At 43.7% G+C, this 20911-nt stretch overlaps 8 protein-coding genes across 8 annotated transcripts; 4 read left to right on the top strand and 4 right to left on the bottom strand.

The window, feature by feature from the left end:
- Positions 1-1148: 1148 nt before the first annotated feature.
- Positions 1149-2297, top strand: I203_106094 (uncharacterized protein; the record flags this gene model as incomplete). Its single annotated transcript, XM_019147863.2, has 6 exons — positions 1149-1454; positions 1525-1665; positions 1716-1805; positions 1862-1924; positions 1986-2087; positions 2154-2297. 6 exons carry the CDS (start codon positions 1149-1151, stop codon positions 2295-2297), a joined length of 846 nt encoding a protein of 281 aa, XP_019002781.2.
- Positions 2298-4108: 1811 nt separating this feature from the next.
- On the bottom strand, positions 4109-5392 carry I203_106092 (uncharacterized protein; the record flags this gene model as incomplete). The annotated part of the gene is made up of 4 exons (XM_019147862.1): positions 4109-4371; positions 4449-4754; positions 4823-4961; positions 5018-5392. 4 exons carry the CDS (start codon positions 5390-5392, stop codon positions 4109-4111), a joined length of 1083 nt encoding a protein of 360 aa, XP_019002780.1.
- A 736-nt stretch (positions 5393-6128) lies between these two features.
- Positions 6129-7530, bottom strand: I203_106091 (uncharacterized protein; the record flags this gene model as incomplete). Its single annotated transcript, XM_019147861.1, has 4 exons — positions 6129-6343; positions 6400-7120; positions 7177-7411; positions 7502-7530. The coding sequence occupies 4 exons, from the start codon at positions 7528-7530 to the stop codon at positions 6129-6131; spliced, it is 1200 nt and encodes a 399-aa protein (XP_019002779.1).
- Positions 7531-8596: 1066 nt separating this feature from the next.
- I203_106090 (uncharacterized protein) lies at positions 8597-10339 on the top strand (the record flags this gene model as incomplete). The annotated part of the gene is made up of 1 exon (XM_019147860.1): positions 8597-10339. One exon carries the CDS (start codon positions 8597-8599, stop codon positions 10337-10339), a length of 1743 nt encoding a protein of 580 aa, XP_019002778.1.
- Positions 10340-10740: 401 nt separating this feature from the next.
- On the bottom strand, positions 10741-13220 carry I203_106089 (uncharacterized protein; the record flags this gene model as incomplete). Its single annotated transcript, XM_019147859.1, has 2 exons — positions 10741-11940; positions 12045-13220. The coding sequence occupies 2 exons, from the start codon at positions 13218-13220 to the stop codon at positions 10741-10743; spliced, it is 2376 nt and encodes a 791-aa protein (XP_019002777.1).
- Positions 13221-15433: 2213 nt separating this feature from the next.
- Positions 15434-15941, top strand: I203_106088 (uncharacterized protein; the record flags this gene model as incomplete). Its single annotated transcript, XM_019147858.1, has 3 exons — positions 15434-15452; positions 15530-15674; positions 15803-15941. 3 exons carry the CDS (start codon positions 15434-15436, stop codon positions 15939-15941), a joined length of 303 nt encoding a protein of 100 aa, XP_019002776.1.
- A 254-nt stretch (positions 15942-16195) lies between these two features.
- On the bottom strand, positions 16196-18780 carry I203_106087 (uncharacterized protein; the record flags this gene model as incomplete). The annotated part of the gene is made up of 13 exons (XM_065517897.1): positions 16196-16250; positions 16311-16343; positions 16394-16424; positions 16496-16573; positions 16633-16683; positions 16776-16786; positions 16866-17225; positions 17289-17373; positions 17438-17485; positions 17540-17615; positions 17683-17832; positions 17902-17949; positions 18013-18780. 13 exons carry the CDS (start codon positions 18778-18780, stop codon positions 16196-16198), a joined length of 1794 nt encoding a protein of 597 aa, XP_065373201.1.
- A 925-nt stretch (positions 18781-19705) lies between these two features.
- I203_106086 (uncharacterized protein) lies at positions 19706-20686 on the top strand (the record flags this gene model as incomplete). The annotated part of the gene is made up of 5 exons (XM_019147856.1): positions 19706-19786; positions 19855-19911; positions 19982-20053; positions 20136-20567; positions 20639-20686. 5 exons carry the CDS (start codon positions 19706-19708, stop codon positions 20684-20686), a joined length of 690 nt encoding a protein of 229 aa, XP_019002774.1.
- Positions 20687-20911: the final 225 nt, after the last annotated feature.

Below are 20911 nucleotides of genomic sequence, written 5' to 3'. Positions count from 1 at the left end.
CAGCAAAATACACAGTACCTGAACTTAAAATTCCCATCAGTGTCAACGGACAGGAGCAAGCGAAGTGCAGCGACTGGCCATGCGAAAGGACCTAGTAGTAGATATATATATACAACACAACAATACTGTAGCGATCATCCAGCACCATCCTTCTCAAGATGGCATATACCCTTGTCATCTATAGCATATTCGGTCATACACATCATGCATATGACCAGCTTCGTCTGGCTCTCATATACCAGCAACCATGGCTCATAAGGATCCTGACTGTACATAGATAAGATCCGAACAATCCGCACTTCGGGTTGTGGCAATGAAGATGGAACATTTCTTATTCCAACACGACGAACCATCATCCTGTTCTCGTCGCCCACCCATATCATGCATTTTACTTCGATACCGTATGCATCGCATATGACGGAAGACGACGATCAGTTTGACCATGCTAAACGAACACGGGTAAGATCTCACCTGGTGCCGGGATTGCGTAGTACCTCACCGGTCCGAGGTATAACCGACTCGTCCATGCGATTTAAGCATATAAACATACACCACCTTTGAAAGACTGATCAACACAACGCTATGATACCTCATCAAGTGGAAATGATGGACATTCTCAATAGATAATTATCTCTAATAGTAGGACGAGCTGTCGGATAGAGGATAGAGTAGCATATGCATACCTTGATGTCCACTCCAAGCTGTTCAGAAGAGCGATATCTCTGTTGTATATATCCATTCACTTGTACTGAATTCCCCACCTACATCATGAGAAGTTGTGTGTTCGATGACTCACCATAGGCTAGGTCCGAGAGACGATCCTTCTTTCCACACACCATAGTCCTACATCAAAGGATACACGTCGTCATATACCAAGAACATGAGGACTTGATCTGCTGAGTAAAGACGCGTTTTTTGGGGGTACTGAACATCGCGTCAGATAAGAGAGAAAAGGTATATATACCTTAGAAAACACATCTTGTGAACCCCGTATTTCTCTTTGCAATCTATACCTTCTAGCATCCTATTGGTACACTTGTAGTGTATTTAGCTGTTGACAGCTTAGGACATTCCATTTTTCTCTTTTCTTATATAGTAGTATTAGTAGTAGTTGTTTTTGTTATCTTTTGTCTCATTATAATTCGAAAATGTATAACCCTATCCCGTCATCTGATATAGGTAGATGGAGAAACGCTCCTCAAGATCCAAAAAACTCGTACTCTCCCTATAGCTCGAGACCATTAGCCAAAAACCTTGGTTCTGGTCTTACAATTCCTGCGCCTTGTACCGCATCATCGTCACACCCTAGATTATTGCCCACCTTACCTCTTTCACCTCAAAACGATAATACTGCATACGAAAGATCGTCGCATCCAACCATCTTGGTAGCTCCAACACCATCACCTCCTGCTAGAGAAGATAGGTTGCCACTTGATGAGAATGATTCTATCGTCGTAAGTACCAATTACCATCTCTATTGATACTACACCTATGCTGACCAAGATGATCTTATCTATTTCTCAGAAATGTCCACTGAAGCGTCGAGTACGAGCTTCATCCAAAGATACAGGTCCCTCGAAGGTTCCACGAATAGTCACGCCATCGCGAGATCCTTGTAAATTAACATCATCATCATTAGGTACTAAAGAAGAATCTTCTCTCAACGTAGGTCGTTCCACTGAACACTGAGGATACAAAGCTAACAGATCAAGTAGCTTGACCATCACCCTTCTGCCCAACTGCCACGTTCGTCTGGAGTCGAATCAACGAGCAGAAATGCAGATAAACCTGTTAGAGAGACCACCGTACGTGTCACAAACAAGTAATGCAGATGTTCGCTCATGGCTCATCTTATCTGCAGTCCCATAGAACGAGACTTTCCATCCAACTCGCCAACATAGAGTATGAGTTATCTCACATTATGGTAAATCTGATATTTCCATCTCATGCACGACGACAAATGAGCTGACGAGATGAATATCTAGGACACGGTGTTCCCCAACACCGATGAGACTTTCACTTCGACCTGTTACTCTTGTAAAAGTCTGCTATTGAAGTGTACAGGTAGAGATTGTGCTGGCTGTAAAGTAAGTTGAGTTCCCTTGATCTTCGAGAGGCTTAGGCTTATGATCTTTTGCTGTCTCACTCATCAGTCTCGACAAGAATTATGTATACCTTGTCCAAGACAACTTGATCAATGTACTCTATCAGAACAATCTCAGATCAATGAGTATATTCGACTGTGTCAGTTGTGCTTTAAATTGGACCAACAAGAGTCAAAGAGAAAAAGTGTATAATTTTGGTCAATTTATGGGATACATGATTGACGTCGTACTGTATTGATAGTAGGGGTAGTCAGTAACTAAACCCCATATATCTTATTAACAAAGTTATTACTGACACCCCACCCTGTGTACCGTATAGATGATTATTATTATATGAATTCATTGTTTTTCTCCCAGTGATAACCTCCACTTTGGTGTATGTCTTCGCGACCATAACCTTGCACCTTGATCAATATCTGATATATCTTACTTCTCCATATATAAAAGTCCTGTCACTTCATCCGTAGAGATCTGAAATTCTGCAAGGATGGCCAGAACTACAGCCCGCGCCGAGATAACTAAAAAGAATACCCAGAATATAAGACTCATAACCCCATTGCTCCATCACGCAAGATACCGTCGCCTCTACTATCTTCTCATCCATCAGCGCTTGACCATTGATCTCAGTCGTTATTACCTTGAAAGGAAGCAATACAATGGACTCAGAACATCTCAACCTAGCCCCACCATTGACAAACTACTCAACCAACGCGACCACGACTTCCTGCACACCTTTAGCCTCAATAAATTGGAAATGAGGATGTTATTTGATCGCTTTGGAAATGATCCAGTCTTTGAATACAAAGGAAGAAAGCCCCAAGCTTCCGCTCACTATCAGATATCTCTCTTGGTGTATCGGCTAGCACATGGACAGGATGTAAAGACAATTAGTAGGGTTTTTGGTATAGCAAGTGAGTTGATACTCCCTTATTTCCTTCCCTTGTCCTTGCCATATATCTCTGATGATCCTGTCTTTGGTACAATAGCCGGTACAGTGCATCTATGGAACCACAGAGCACTCATATCCTTTCTACGACAACTTCCTGACATCATTTGCTGGCCTGATCAATCTACAAGGACAGCTATCACTCAGTACTTCTTCCATCGGTATGGGATACCACACTGCGTTGGGTTTTTAGATGGTATAAATATCAATCTGAATAGAGCACCAAGCAAAGGTGATGAAGCTGGTTCATATTATAGCAGGAAAGGGAGATATGGCTTGAACGTCCTCGCTGCCTGCAACCATAGGAAGCTCTTCACCTTTATCCATTGGGGTTACTCTGCTCGATCAAGTGATATGCGTTTACAACGATCCATGCGTCCTCAAGTCGAACCTAGAAGCTACTTTGGTCCCAATGAGTATCTACTAGCTGATTCAGGCTTCAAAGTAACCCCTACCATCATCCCAATGTTCAAAAAACGAGCTAGAGAAGCTGAACCATCACCTCGAAAGGTAAGTGCGCACAGACCGCTTGAACCGTTGATTAACATTTTGAACCTGATATATGGATATTTTGGTAGATGTTCTTCAACAACCATGTCAAGGGAGCAAGAGTGACGATAGAGCATTGCTTTGGGATCCTCAAGGGACGCTGGCAGTTCCTCAGGAATGCTTCGATGTCAATGAGAACATCTTTAGATGAAGCACGAACTCATGGGATGATTCAAGCAGCATTCATCCTCCATAACCTCACAGTCAAGACATGGCAGCAACACATGAGCGAAGAGGAGCTATTAGAAGAGTGCAGGAACAACAAATTAGTCAGGAAGTGGTGTATAGAGGAAGAGGGAAGGTACCAGGATGTTACCGAAGATGGACAGCGAAGGGAAATATTGGTGGATGAAATACTAGAGCTTCAGGATGATATAGATCATGAACTCTTATTGATGTAGTCTTTGGACTGTTTGTGAGTACTATAAACAGGTTATTCATACAGTATCATTATACAGACGAAGAGTTATATACAGATGATGAGTATGAACCAGCTATCGTACAATATTTACCCTTCCCTTCGATTCCTTCCTACCCTTCTGTCCATATAACTCTCTGCACGCTCTATACACTCGTCCCAAGACAGCTCTGGATTGTTCCTCTTGGTGGTATCTGCCATATTGAATATCTTCTCTGCTTTAGTAGCTTCATTCAGCTCTTTTTGGTACTGATCATCCTTCTCGAGCCTTGTTTTCTTCAATTCCCTAAATTCCTCTTCATCCTCCAACATCCTCTCGATGGCCCCTTGTTGTCTCCTGCCGCTGCTAATAGCTATGGTGGTGATGAGGGTGAATCAGTGGTGTGTGCAGGAGGGTTTGCAAGATTGTAGCGGAATAAATATGACTTACAGGAGATATCACTTTGAGAATCATCTCCAAAGTTATTCCAACTTGTAGCTTTAAGTACAGCTCTACTACCACTTCTAACCCTTGTAGATCCTCCCTGAGGGGTAGAAGTAGCAGGAACAGAGGCTGTAGGTGTGTTCAATCGGTGATTTTGGGTGTTATTTGCTGATTCCAAGACGTTCTCGAGTGCGTTGAGTGTAGGATTGGTGTCTTGAGCTGAATCCCCATATAAGGAAGGATCACCACCTTGAGACTCATGAAAGATAGGATCTAAACGATCCCAAAGAGGACATTTAACCAATACATCACCTGGATCCAAGCAATATCAGAGACATAGAGTGAAAGCAAGGGGAATGTTGTAGGATAGATACACATACCTTCGACCTCTCGCAGAGCCTTATTATACTCATCTTCTCCAATCTCCTCTGCATCTGCTAGTCTTCTGGCTCCTCCCCCAGCCCCTGTTTGATTCAAGAAGTCCTTGGCATCATTCCATTGTCGCTTCCAAGTGTTGACCTTTGAAATATATAAGCCAACCGTCTAAAAGACGAGAAGGTGTATCAAGTGCTTACCTTGAGATGTATACTATCAGCGGTTCGCTCATAAGCCCCTCCATTGTCTGCTATATACCTGCTAATAACCCCTGCCATGACGACTGTTGATTTACCAAGGGTACCATGATAGAAATGCTTGATGTTATTAGGATCCTCTTCGAAGTACCTTAGGATCAATTCCTGAGAAGATGGTGGTCCATCTCTGTCAAAATCGGGTAGTCTAGACTTCTTAGCGCTCTGAGTAGATATTGGCTGGGTACTAGGCGGCATAGAGGGTGTCTGAGAGGGCTCGACAGCATCTGTGATTGATACAAGAGGTGTTGAATCTCTTTGAGTTACAGGGGTAGAGGAAGGGGTTTTGGGACGGTTTTTGGACCCTTTTGGACGTGTCATATCCAACGTATAGCGTTGCAACCGGTATCTGGTGAAAGGTGAGAGAGAGCTGAATCTGATTATCCAAAAAGATTAGTGAATTGATGCATGAATCTTTGAGAAAAAGCAATTTGATGGCAAGCACGATTTAGGTGTATAGTAAAGGTTCAAGGTGATCAGAGCGTGTATATATTTTATTTACCGTATATTTTATTTTTACATATAAAAAGATCTATTTTGGCTGTACAGCCCATATTACCAAAATCGGAAATAATTTATTTTTAAAAAATCACGAAAAACAGTTATTTTAGTTACTGACACCCCCTAGTAGTAGTTTGTTTCCTCATATTATGTTTGCCTCATCAAGTTAAAATCCACATAAAACAATTGTTGTAGTTTGATTTCTTCTCATCGTTCATTGGCTTGGCATATGCATGACACTCGCTGTAATTGCAGATACATAGCAATCAGATGTGATATTTACGTATTCTCAATTGCATATAGGTAAGTACAAGAGACTCGCTATGAGAAGAGGACGATGGATATGATAGAGGAGATGATGAGAACATCTCGTAGATTTTGAAAGTTCGTTTCGAGTTCGTATAGACATAATTTCGTAATCGTCTGTTAAAGACAGCATATCGAACAGAAGACTGTGTGTCATCATTGTAGTGCGAAAGAAGGTTTCACGCGGATCTATGGGATCATCATCAGTTGCAGTAATTTGACTGTTGTTCAGAAGCTGGTTACTCACTTCTCATCCGCTATTCGCTCCTTGTCCACCCGAAGTAGCCAATCTATTATTCATCAGAATCCTTAACTGATCGTTCCTAGCCTTCTCCACCTCCAGGTCCCTCTGCAGCTGATGGATCCGCGCATCTCTCTCAGCCAATTGTTGAGTGAGAATCTCCATATCCTTCTTACGTTGTAATCGATGTTTCTGAGCTGATCGACGATTGATATCTCTTCGGTCTACAACCGAAATATCTCATCAGCTACGAACAAATGTAGCTATGAGAGATACTCACGTTCCAATTTGTCCAATCTAATTTTCTCTTCATCCGTCATACCTATCGTACTCTTCGTAGTGGACCTCCTGCCTTTCGATGGTCCAGCTGCATTTCCACCTGCGGATCTACCCGTCTTAGATGCAGAAGAAGATACACGTCGAGCAGGAGGAGGATGATTCATTTCGGAAGGCGATACGACCTGACTTTGAGTCTTGATCTCATTAGGTGATATACTACCATTCTGATCTTGAGTATGAGTTTGATAATTCATCCAATTTAGGATATCCGCTTTGTGATTATTATTTTCTAAATGGATGTTACCCATGCCCAAATCGCCTATATTAGATTTAACAGCTAAAGGAGGAACGTCGTGGATGGACGCCAAGTCGTCGTCGTCGGTATCCATATCTGTTGTGCTGTAGTATTCTGATGCGTCGACTGATGATGCGGCATGTGAGTGGTGCGAATTAACGCTAGATGGCCTGAAGTAGTCTGAAGGACCATTGGGGCTCGGTTCAACGGGTGACGTAAGTATTGCGAATGTATTTGCGTGTGGGAGAGGAATTGGATCGAACGTTGAGCTGGAAGGAGCGGAATGAGGAGATGGTATGGGTTCGAAGGTGTGAGTATTGGGAATAAAGTTGGTCTGCTGGGGAAGAGAAGGTATAGATGAAGTTTGAGAGGAGGATGCTTGGGTCTGTGGGTTATCTTCCGGTGGAAGTTGGATAAATTCTCTCATCTGCCAAGATTGCAGCTCAGCAAAACGTATCCAGCCCACAAAGAGGATTCACTCACAAAGCTCAAACCTGAAAGCCCGTTCCCACCCATATCTTGTGTTTGAGTATGCAACAATCCAATCATCCCATCATCACCACCTGCATTCACTCTCAAAGCAGAGTTGATATGCCTTTCCAAGCTGCTTGTGCTGACGAGAGTTCTCGATGAGGGGACTCCTTGCGGATAAAATCGGCTGCTGTTGGAGTCAGCTCTTCGTTTATCAGGTACAATGGTCGCTGTGGACGAGTTGAAGCTGTTTGACATTCGAGCGGGTTTATCAGCTTGATATGTTTGCACCTTGTTAATAGGAGAAGAGCAAGTGATGTATAGACTGACTACTCACCTATCCGTGGGCCGCAACGGCTGAGGCATGGTGCTGGTGTGTTCTTATGTGTAAGTATGTATGATAGAAGGAGTGACTGTAGTTGACTGTGTTGATGGTGGTTTGCTGCAAACGAGGGGAGGATGAGGATGATGAGAGATAAAAAAGATAAGTGACTTTATGACATGGGAATGAGGTAATTTATAACCTCATACACGTAATTTGACAGTCATCAAGTCCAGTCAACCGCTCCATCAGACGCGTCAGCTGAGCAACACGATAAACACAATTGATCCCGAACTCACCTTCAGATAGGCATGCGGCTGCACGCCCCGCGCCTTGTCAGGACTGTCGTCGTATCCTTGACAAGCCTTCTGACCGGGGGCCAGAGCCGGCTATACCCTGCGCGTACGTTGCATGATTTTCAGGAACGGTATGGACGTTGGAAAACCCTGAATGCAAATTTGATGCAAAGGTCGATCGTGATCTCGTTGATCGTGTTCCTGCGTCTCCTTAAGGAGGGTTCCGCTGTCACTTGGCGGTGGAGGGAGGGATCTGGAGGGGTAGGTGTCCTTCATTGGGGTAAAGCGCGAAGCCCCTTGAATCATAACTTCATTGACACCTGATTGTCGGGTCGTTCCCTGTGGCCATTCCAGATCCGTGGGTATCTGAAGAAACCCACCACTGTACAACGGGTATTCATCTCGTACGAGCGGTGTAGTATGTACGTGTTTCTCAACATAAAAGCCCAGATCTCAGGAATCACCCTCCATCAACCGGGCCCTATAACATGGGAACATTTTCCCATCTTGGTATTGTTGCATGTTTTTGCAAAGATTGATGGATAGACATCAAACCATTCAATCATTCAGCATGTATCATTATCAGAAATAAGTATCAATAATTTGTCTCATACGTATCATTAATATCTGCATCTCTGTCTATACCGCCTGTCCTCATAGACCAATACCACCAACATCCTCGATCTCTTCTACTCCCCCTTACTCGGCTTGACGTCGCCACCGCGTTCGCTCATTACGTTACATCCTCCAATTCCACAGCACTTCAGCAGGGGATACAGGATTACGAAACGCGAAAATAGAAGCAGAAATAACGATGATACCGCTATCACCTGTCCTCAATCCAACTTCCCCTTCCATATCATTTTCACCCAGCCCGTCACCTCGACCTTCTATATCTTCTCTCAGTGGACCACCTCTCACGCCGATATACGAGATGGACAAGATCAGTTCCGACTTGATAGTCAGTACCACCGACGAGATAGAAGACGGGGATGGAGTGGTCATACCTATCGACAATAGCACCAAAAACGTGAAAAATGCTAGAGCAAGTCTACCCACTCTGACAGTTCCCCCACCATCATTCAGCAACTATTCCTTCGGAGATCCTTCACCTTCCGCATCATCTTCTGAATCATCTATAGGACGTACGCCCAGTCCACTTTCATCCGTAGAGGACATCGCATTACCTTCAGAAGGGTTCAAATTCGGTACATGTCCCTCGACGTCCTTCGTGGGTACCCCAACAGCCGAACAGGGCCCATTCGAATACCCTTCATCATCCTCATCCACCCTGTCTATCAGTCCACCTGTTGGTTCACCGACATTAGCGAGAAGAGGTAGTCTTGCCCTGGGAATGACCCATCGTAGAGGATCAATCATACCCCCTCACTCCAACAACACTTCCAATTCAAGTGCACTGTCACCTCCACCTACCCGTCGAAGCTCCACCTGCTCCACTATAACCACCCTTCCCGCAGCTGGTCGACGTCCTTCCATCGTCCATTCAGCCACCGTCGAAGTGGCTTTGCCTCAGACAACCGCACCCGTAGACGAATCACATCAACCAACAACTTCGGCAAGTTCATCTCGTCGCCCTTCCGTTCTCATGTTCCCTTCCAAACCCCTTCCTGCACCTATACCTCCCTCGCTCCTAGCCAGACGGGGGTCCTTGCCCGTAGACAGACTATTCGGCATACCTCTATCCTCCGAGCAATTAAACAACGGTAGGACCAGGGCGAGCTATTCATCCGGTTCAGCCACCATATCCACCGCATCGCTATACCTTCGTAGGCAGAGCGTGGTATCTGAAAGTGGATTTTCAAACGGGTCGGGTGCAACAGTGATGAATGACGATGGGAATGGATATCCAAATGGCGTTAGAAGACCATCAATGAGGACTCGAATGCCCTCTGCCGACTATACACCTCAAACCGCCTCCTCAGTTAGAAGAGGATCAGTATCGTTCTTCCCTTCCCAGCCTTCCCAGCTCAATACCGACTCGCCCGTTAGATCATCTTCCCTATCTAGTCGTTCTAGCGTATCTTCCCAAAGAAGTTCCATCTCATCTTCGAGGATACCCATTAATTTCTCACCCCGACATCCCAATTACGCCTACCTCTCTTCTCGGCAAAGTTCAACAACCAGTTTAACGCCCAGCACTCGTTCTTCTTCTTCGACTTCCGCTTCCGTACCATGCTCGCCTATAGCTGGATACAACCTTAGGAGGAATCGGAACTCCACGGTGAATAGTAATCCGGGATTGAGCAGTTCAGGAGAAGAAGACGAACATGAAGAGGACAACCAACTGTTACCTACGCCCAATCCAAGTCAATTCGCCAACAGTGCTGCTCAAGCAGGTATACCGACTTTTGTGGACCCCTGGTCATCGTCATCTTCGATAGATAGTAAATTGAGTGAAATGAGCATGGAAGAGAAATCGTTCAGTAGTGGTGGTAGTAGTAGTAGCATGATACCATTAGAGACTCCTCCGCTGGAGACCGTAGTGGAAAGACCACCTTTGGAAAGTATAGATAGTGGAGCGACCGAAAGACCTTAGTAGAGAAGTCAGATCGTTCGACTGGGTAGAGATAGAAAGTAGAACGTAGATTTGTGGAATAATAAGATATCAGATCAGTCGTTTCCCGTTGAGGCTTCGGTTCATACATGTTTCCGTCTATGGTACACTTTTTCTCGCGTATCTTCACCATGTTGTTGTTGTAATTTGTAGTAAGAACAATGCCTTTTTTTTGGATATTTTAGTATATCAGGATACTCAAAACATTATAAATCCAGTCTTTCAATTAATGCTCTGAAATGCATGCATACCGAGGTGAATCACCATACCTACGAGTATATACAGTACCGAGAACGCAACCTCAATGATGAGTTACTGAGATTCCAGTCTTGAGTTTCAAGCCCAAAGCCCTACTCGTACGAGTACTTATGTCAAATCGAAACTCAAGATAATAAAATATTTCTAAACACTTTCAATCTTTCTTCCTCTCTTTGAATATCTTCTAATTCACGATCAATCTTGTCTATCCAGCCGTTTTGACTTTTCTGTACGGATTCTTTCAGACTATCAACTGTAATTTGATTTTCGACCATTTGATGGTTTATCTTATCCAGGTCTTTACCAAGTGCACTCATCCCGCTATCACCATTGGATTTAGCATTGGCCTGATTCGATTGGATCAAATCGGTGATAGACTGTCTGATAGTTTTGAAATGATCTTTGAAGAACCTCGAAGATTGGTCAGTTCTAGTAGCCAAGGCTGCTGCTCTTCCTGCTGCCGATCCCGATCCTGATCCTGATCCCGGCGGCTGCGCACTCGTATTCGTAACGGACGCAGTCGATGGAAGACTATTACCTAAAGTATCTTTCAGATGTTTCTCATCAGCCAAATTAAACCTCACTTTACTACCATTCCCTTTAATTGTATTTTGAGGATGACTTGAAATCTGAGTAGGTTGGGTTGACGTCGTGTTTTTCTCTCGAAGCAATTCAGTCATGTTATCAACCGCAAGGGTCTTCATATCTTCGAAATTCTTATTTACCTCATTCTCAAATCCTGCTGTAACCCTATCCAACCTATCGAGTATCGTAATACCATTACTAGGGTTGGTAGTAGTGGTACGAGTGGTAACATTACTCGTTATTTGTTCTAAACCTTTGGAAAGATTTTCCAAACCTGTTGATAATCCTTTGAACCTCTTGATTATTGGATTAACAACACTGATTGAAGTTGTTGCACTAGTAACATGACCATTACCGTTGGTGATCGTATTCTTAGTCGTACCGTTAATTTCCAATTTATATCTATTCAACCTGTCTTTCCTATTCATCCAACTATCACACCCAGCCATGAATACATTTTCCAAATCCAATCTCTGTCTCCCCCCTGGGGTATTTGACCATTCGATAAATCGATTAGCCATATCTTGCTGAATATTCTCTACAGCTCTTACTTTAGCTTCTAAAGTGTTTGAAGACGTATCGTAATTCAGCTCAGCACCTCTGATAGAAGGATGATGAGGGGACATGAGACACATGGAATAGTTGGTATGGTCCGTATCGGCAATCGGCGTAATGGAGATTGAGGATGGGTCGAGGTTGGTGTGAAGGATCTTACATTCTTCAGGTCGATTGCTCCCATCCTAAACAATTCACCAACGACAAACAAAATCAATCGTCAGCCACCATCTTCGATACCCATGTCAAATATACACAATCCATAAACCGTGGAATGATTCCTAATCACCGTATGAGGACATTTCGATCGCCAAACCAAATTATCATCCGGAGTCCTGATTGGATAATGATTAGGTGAAGTTCTCAATATATCCGTCGTAGATCCATAAACCCATTTAGGTCTAACGTCAAATCTCTCTCTTATGTTAGTTTCGATCCCTCCTCCATCTCTTCGGAATCTAATCAAGTCCATCGTGCGAGGATTGAAACTCTCTATTGAGAACCTTTGAGTATACCCGCGATCGTATCCATTAGCATTAGCATTAGGAGCCTGAGAAGATGATTGTCTATGATCGATAGAAGGTCTGGATGGAGGTGTGTGACTAGGTGGACTATCATAACTACCATTAGGAAGTTGATAATTTGGTCCTCTAGAGTCCCCTCTTCTCCGTGAGTTACGCTCTTCACGTCCACCTCCATACTCGTATTCGCGATCTGGCGGTGAATACCTTGCGGATACCCTTGAGGATGATCTACCTCTGGGATCATGACTCCGTCTAGAAGGTGTCGAAATATCTTCATGATCCCTAGCTCTCGATCGGGTACGTGAATGTCTATCGATACTTGGCTCTCTAGCTTCCCCCCTTGGAGCTGAAAATACATGTAAAGTGTATTTGCCTGAGCTATCATCGATTTTGCAATTGGGGTGCTTGGAACATGAGTTTCGGCGTGAGATCGATGGTCGACTTTCAGGATTGCCATTTCCATAACCATTAGCAGAAGGTTGTTGGCTAGAAATGGAAGCTTGTCTAGAGAGTGGTACTCCAGAGTAATACGGATGAAGACCATGACCTTGACCTGGTGGAGAGCTTGAACCAGAATTAGAGACTTGCCTGGACATAGGATGTCCTTGTCCTGCATACTCCGTGCTGGACACTCTTCTAGATACTGATGGTCTGTGTGGAACAGTGGTGCCGGTACCGTTGAGCCTTTGTGTGCTATGATTTTTGTCATCTTTCGCATAACTCGTCGTCCTGGTTATCGTGATTGATTCTTCCCGTACGGGTGATGTCCGATTATGACTTTGGTTCAGGGTCGAATGAGAGGTATCATTTTGAGATGAATATCTAGTATTACTAGATCCGCCTCTGATCTGTTTTAAAAATTTGGGATCTCTCCATTTACTACCCTTGGAAGTTGAGCCACTACCAGTTTCTCTAGAATGGGTTGATGAAGGAGAAGGCATCGTTTGTGCTGTTATGCAATTGGCTTCAAATCAATCAGGTCTGTCTAAATTTGGATTGCTTTGCTTTAGTCTGGCTTAATGACAATGTTGCCACTGGTCCATGACCTACACAGTATACAGCGAATTCTACTGCACACGATGACTATAGTCCTGCATTACAGTATGATAGTCGACCCCCAACATCGAAGGGTTTTTATACCTTTTCATCTTGAACCGCCGGTTCATAGGGATGACAACATACCGAGAACCCTAACCCTCCATCGTACTTTGCCACAAAGGTAAGTCTGGCCTTCGTTCCAGCCGGGTATGATTCTTATAGTGGAGTAAAGGAGATGTGTATATGGATGTATCGTCCGATTGAGACATACTGTTAGTACAAAGGTAAAATCTAGAGTACCTTTACGGCAGTGCTGCCGGTTGGACAAGTTCGGATGAACCTTTGTAGGTATCGCTATTGAGAAGTATTGCAATACAGATGACGATATATGTACAAACACATATGATATATGACAGTGGGTGTATATTTGTAATACCATCTCCATTCAGAGATGACTGATGATTGCCAACATTCGGGGAGAACTGTAGCTGTTCGGAACTTGTCCAATATCTGTAAAAGGATTGATTGGTAAGTGTACCTCTGTTGTATCTCAGCAGTCTCGGCGAGGCTTTTGTCAAGACGATCAAAAGCCTTGACCTGATAGCTGGCTAAAGAGACAGTAGGTGGACATAGAGGATCTATGCAAACGGATGTATCAGGCTATACAACATCAGTACCCTGTCGGAGTGGTGTCGGAGTCTGGTACGGGAGTGAATTTCTGGAGGAGGTTGAGGTCTATATTCGATCGAAAGTGCTTGCTGAGTGATACAGTATCGGAAGCTCCGTCTGGCACCTGAAGAGAGCAAGATTACAATAATCTCAAGAAGATGCTTACATACATACATGCACAGAAAAATTTCTATACCAATACGCGCTGCTCCGCCACCTGGTCCATGAAGAGAGTTGCAATGCGAGGTGTGAGATGGAACTCACGCAGTGACGGCAGCAGCTATTCCAGCACCCATCATCATCCTTCTTCTTCTCATCTTCTTCCTCTGTCCTGAAGTAAGATCGTTCGTTGATGAAGGACAACAGATTTTGCTCATAAGAGGTGTTGACAGATAAGGTCAGCGCAAACAAGTCAATGATCCAATTTGAGCCGTTTCCCAAGTCTCATCTGCAGCGGATTCAGTAAAGGCTGCTTACTAGATTCTGGAAAAGATACACCAGTTTCTTTTCTTAGTCTGTCCTTCCCGAAGTGCATCTGGAGAGCTACTGTATTTCTCAGAGTTTGTACTGAGAATCAAGGGCATGAGTTCTGGCAAACACATATCAGATATAATCTGTCAATATGTGAATGCGGGACAAACTTATTCTCTCGACTTGATGGGATCCTGTACATCTTCTTTCAAGCTCAATATACAATCTTTTGATGTTATAGGTAGCGAATAAGTTCTATCTCTTTGTTCTGTGATGAAGTGGCGATAAGAAGGAACGTCTCGCCTGAATAGGTATTTGTTCTACCGTATTTTTTAGGTCACAGCATCCGGTCTTATATGCATGTTCTGATGGGCACAGCCATTTTCATCTCAATGTTAGATTGGAATGGAATGTGACGATGTTTTTGATCGATGGATCGTACTCATATCATAGCCTCCGGTTATCCGGCATCGTCCAGAAAGGGTATTCCAAGATAAGATTGTCGTCCTTTCTCCTTTATCACGTGGAAGACCAATCTTAGTATTTCCCAGGTGGAATCTGACCGAGGAAGAGCTTACGTCGTAAATTAAATAGCGGTAGTATTTTACGATGTATGAATCAGAGTGCGACTGATGTGAAGTCTAAGTATGTACATCACGGTAGTTGACTTTACCGCTTGTTCTTTTTGCTTTGTCTTGGCTACATCTGAATTTTATCTTGTTCTCGATTTCTGCCGCAAGACGTAACCGCAGAAATCCAGATTGAAAAATGATCTACGTCCCGTGCCGGCTCGAGGACCAACTTAATCTGAATCTACAGTTAGATTATTTCTCAGGCTATTTCATCACTGATGATTCCCGGTTAACGGAATGCCAAGTGAATATGCATATATAATCAGCTATCATCGTACTTTCGAGTCCACCTCGCCACCTCTACTAAGTTATTCGCATCACACAGCAATACTGAAAACTTGAGAATGTCTTATCAAGAGAGAGGTGAGTAAATCCCTCATCGAATACAGCTCAGTCTCGACGGGAATGCCTTTTGGGACATAGCCCTAACACCCATATAGTCGCTGTAGATACACTGCTATACAAAGAAGATAGTGGATTATGTATTGAGAGATCTACCAATACGGGACTAAAAGATGAACAAGGCAATCATGTGATGGGGGAAGAGGAAAGACATATTAGATGGAAACCTTTTTCGGGGCATTGGTGGGTTAGATATGCAGCTCCACGCATTACTTATCGTCAGGTATACTGTACCAGCCCTTTGGATAAAGAACCTACAGTGTTTCGCTGACTGGTCTGATGCTGATCTATTTGACTATGACCTGAAATAGCAAATTCAAATTCCCTTTGAAACCCCCTCATGCCCTTCGAGATCAGCCTGACGACTCACCTCAGGAGAAAAGGAAGAAGTTCGGGAAGAGGCTGGCTTATTGGGGTGCTCTATCTAGTGGTGGAAGTAGTTCGGGTTGAAACACTTCCGAATAAGAGGAGATCAGAACTGTGATGTTAAGTTATTCTTAACGATATGATGAGAAACGTTAGGTAAATTTTAGTAATGCAAATGATATCCTTGTATAATTTGGTATAATGCTAATCCATCAGATATGTATATGAAATGCAATATGATGAAAGTGCTCTTCTGATGATACGACACGCGGTATATGATGCTAATGATATGACCGACAACAGATAATCCGACTCTCCTCGCACTCAATTCTCAACGATCAGTCCAGTTCACCATGTCCGTGGGGAATGGCATGGAACCGACACGAATCGCCACTGTACCAAACTCTCAGGATTAGCCTGAGAATTCTGTCGGATACATCAAGTCATACTCACAATGGACATTTGCCAGCGTTTGGACATACATGTCTACTCATGAGTCAAACAAGCTGGGCTCCGGAAAGATTGATGTTGCTCACCCATAAACACAATCTTCGTCATCATATCGACCTATCCACCAATTATATTGTCAACGATACAGTTCCCGGATCAAAATTGACGACAGTCTAAATCGCACTCACATCGTCCATCTTTCATATAAGGGCATATGACTGATTTAGCCATTCTAGCTAATTCGTTCAGTTGCGCATTCGACAGATCTGCGAAAGACAATTAGACTGTAAGGTGATTCAATTTATCATGGAGATAAGCTGCTTACGATAGCCATGACCATAGGAACATGCGTCCACATCTCGACAGCCCCATTCGCCTATATGAGTGAAATCACGACAATAAACCACGACAGTCAGGTTCATCCTTCCTCCTTCCGTGAAAAATTAAATGACCGCGCATTGCACTCACTGAGATAGTGACTATGTCGATACATCATCGAAGCAATCAGTAAACAAGGCCAGTTTCAGAATTTCCCATGACAGTATAAGGATGACTCACGTATGACAAGGTCTAGGGTCAAGCCTTCTGACCTGCTCAGCAGCAGCCTTATTGTACTTGTTGGTCTTCTTGAACTTTCTCTTTGGTGAGAATTCGTCGCTCGATAAAGCCGGAACAGGTGGAACATGGATTTTACCAGGTCTACCAAATCTACTCTCGCTCGGGTCGAAGCTCGACCAGTGATATTCCTCAATATGTTCTAAGAGATGGGTATGAGCGTGATCTGGCTTCGCTGTCAGCGGTACTAGCTCGGTAGTCTGGAATAATCTCGGTGTGTCGATCATTCGATGTTCACTTGGATGCAATGGGGCATCCAGCGATGATACCGAAACCTTCTCTGAGGCATAGCCCTGATACGTGCTGACAAAGGCAAGGTAAGCTTGTCAGCGGTCATAGACGATAATGAAGTTGGAAATGGCTTACTTGCTCGATCTTGGACATGTCTTTGGCGAAGTGCCTACTACTATCTGATCACATTGTGGGCTATCGATGAATAATCTGGAATACTCTAAAATGCCAGAGTCAGCTTCCTCTTCACCATTTGCCTGAATTTTGTTCGAACACGGACTCACCGTCAATCTTGTTTTGAGCGGTCTCTCCACCTGAACCCAGATCGCACACTAAAACATACCCTTCAGCGATCTGTTTCCCTTGGATGGCAGGTGACACCTCACCTGCGATGAGCCCACTTATCGATGAAAATCCTTGCCAGAATCGATCATATTTTGCCCAAGTCTGGATAATACCATTCTAAGAAGCCGAAATTTGGGGGTCAGCCTATTCATACCAATGAGTTATACTGTTCGTTCATACCCACTTTGATCAAGGTTGCTCCCAGCGTCGATTTATTCAAGAATACCTGCACCATCACCTTCTCAGATGAATTCCTCTCCTTGATAGTCCTAAGCAGAACTTGAGCCGCTTCTTGACCTCCCTCATATCCTGCTTGTAGGTATTTCTCTTGGAACTGTCCCATGTAAGACAGGGCATAATTAGGTTGCTCGATTATCGCCAAAGCTTCCAACTCGTCACTTACAATATAATTATCTCCATCAATCAACACGGCTGTGAACTTCGACTCGACCTTCCAACACCATAAATATCAGCGGGATCCTCAACGGGTGTTGACGGACATGTGATCCCTCACCTGTTGATTTTGTGTCTGAGTCAATACAACCTCCAGATCTTTCTTACCAATTTCCAAGCCCAGACAGACATCTTTCCAATACTTCACTTCTTTTTTCAACTCTTCAATCTGATTCACCTGATCGAACAATCCCGATAAATGGATTGACAAACCTTCCAAGTGATTTTTGACTTTTTGCACGTTATCTACTGGATCCAAGCTCAGCTTGTCTATCTTAGCTGCTGTTGCTGTAGGTGGAGGGTGAAGGTAAACTGCTCCATGATTGGTGGAAGTAGGCGGAGGTTGCAGTATGGATGTTTGACCATGTTGGGGTGTGAGCGGTTCGTCAAACGGTTGAAAATTCAATGTATTCCTTGAAGGAGGTAATGGAGCGGTCTTCGGTGGTTGGGTGGCACCATCCATCCCTAGACCGAGACTAAGTGGTGACGATCTTCTTTTGGTTATAGTAGATCTATAATCAACTGTATCATCGTCAAATCTGATTATACCTCCGAAAGCAGTAGCAGGTACAGCTACATCCAACTCCCATTTCTTCCTATATCGATTTTCGTTATATACCGAATCCGAGTCCGTGTTTAGAGATGATTTCTCTTGATCGTTATATTTTTGAGCTTGAGATAGTAAGCTACTCAGGTCAACTTCGGTACTCGATTTCACATCTTCTTCAAAGTTTAGGTAATCTCCTGGAGTAGGAGTCTTCGGTCGATCGTCAACTATCGAGGCGAATCGGACTTCCCGAGAAATAGGTCTGTGTTCGGTTGTATACATTTTGATTCGATTCTGTTCAATAAGGGATGACTATTGTAGGTTCTGATAATTATAAATTCGTTGACTAGTATGCTCTTTCTTCCTGTTTTGTTTCCTGCCTATGGTCAATTACTATATCTTGTTTATTCTATGATGTACTGAGAATATCGGATTGCTGAGACCGCTTGATGAGACCGATTTATGGGAATCTTATACCTGACCAATTTCGACTCTGGCAATCACCGACAACCAGCAAAACCTTTGTATCTAACCTATCCTTTGACGATCCCCGATTCCTAAAGGAGTTGAAGAATGGTTTACCGATAATGCTCAAAAACAGAAATCCGATACCGTAGTTGAATGACGGATGACGTTTGAGATGTCCTGAAACGGATTTCTTCTCTTGATTTGACTCCCTCTACTTGTGATTTACCCAAAAAGCTGATTAAAGGTGAGCAAATACAGATACAAGAAAAATCAAAAGATGAACCGTTCATCGATCTCAGGATGGACTACCTCCACCATCGGGACACGAGTGAGGAGGGAGCGGTGACCTCCGATCATCCGTTTCCTGCCCTCCCCATGTGGTGCTCCAAGTGGATCATCACTATCAGATTAGGATTGGCAATCTCTCAATCGGATGACCGATATTCTTAACAATCGATTGCGCCATCTCAATGTGTACCAAGAGACGTTACGCCATATCGCACCTATTCAAGTTATTCGGATTCATCTGGAATACACACACCACGCTGAGGTGATGTGAGGTGATGACATGACCTTACGTGCGATCCATCGATCAATCAACTCTTACCCAAAGTGTATATATAGTCGTCCGATTTGTTCCATTGGACCACTCCTTCGTCTTTTCAAACTTTCCTCACAATACTATCACTCTTACTCCTTCCTTCTTACATATCAATCCAAGAAAGACACATAGAACACAATGGTCAACGTCAGATTAGGAGATATCGCACCCAACTTCCAGACTACCGTCTCAGAGAATGGACAAGCCAAGGAGATCGATGTGAGTGTCTGTGACCAGCTAAGAATGACCAAAACGTGTTGACTTACTGATCCTGATTGTTCATACAGTTCCACGAGTGGTTAGGTGGATCATGGGCCATCCTCTTCTCTCACCCTGATGACTATGTGAGTGTGTTCGTAAACATCAGAACAGCTTATTGAACTATCACTGATCGTTATTCTCACCTCGCTCCAGACCCCAGTCTGTACCACCGAGCTTTCAGCTGTTGCTCTCTCCTACGCCGATTTCAAATCCCGAGGAGTTAAGGTGCGTCTACACATCTCATATCACGTCTACCAATTGAGGGAAGACCAAGACTTCAGCTGACCTAACCTTTTCACTTCTTTAGCTCATCGGTCTTTCAGCTAACAACGCCGACTCTCATAAAGGTTGGATCAAAGATATCGATGCCCTTTCTCCCAACGGTCCTAATCTCGAATTCCCAATCATCGCCGATGAAGATCGAAAGGTAGCAGAGCTCTACGGAATGCTCGATCATCTCGATGCTACTAACGTAGATAAAAAGGGTATCCCCTTCACCGTCCGAACTGTCTTCATCATCGATCCAGAGAAGAAGGTCCGATTGACCTTGGCTTACCCAGCTTCAACCGGTCGAAACTTCCCTGAAATCTTGAGAGTGATCGATTCCCTTCAATTAGGTGATAAATACAAGATTACAACTCCCGCCAATTGGAAGAAGGGTGATGATGTAATTGTACATCCCTCGGTACAAGGTGAAAAAGTGAAAGAACTGTTTGGGGATGATGTAAAGACCGTTTATGTGAGTTCAAAAACCCATGCTTCTATTGAGATCATGTTCATTACTGACGAACCATATCGAATCATACATAGCCTTATCTCAGATTCACCGCTGATCCATCAAGTAAGCACACCGTTTAAGGGAATTAATCTGCAACCAGGTGGTATGCTAGGAGTATCAGTGTCGCAGAAGAAGAACTAAGGGAAAGATCAAGTTGTCTATAAAAGTAAAATCGAATGTATACATTTTCAAAAACATAGATGGCATGTTGCAAGCTCTTCTCGTGGAGAAAAATCAAATGCATTCGTCTGGAATGATCGGTGGTCATACATATTATACATTCAGTCATCATGATAGGAGGAAAA

The sequence above is a fragment of the Kwoniella mangroviensis genome, assembly GCF_000507465.2.
Source record: "Kwoniella mangroviensis CBS 8507 chromosome 1 map unlocalized Ctg02, whole genome shotgun sequence".
In the NCBI taxonomy this organism is placed as follows: domain Eukaryota; kingdom Fungi; phylum Basidiomycota; class Tremellomycetes; order Tremellales; family Cryptococcaceae; genus Kwoniella; species Kwoniella mangrovensis.
Note: the sequence above shows the minus strand (reverse complement) of the source record. Positions and strands in the feature narration are given on the sequence as shown.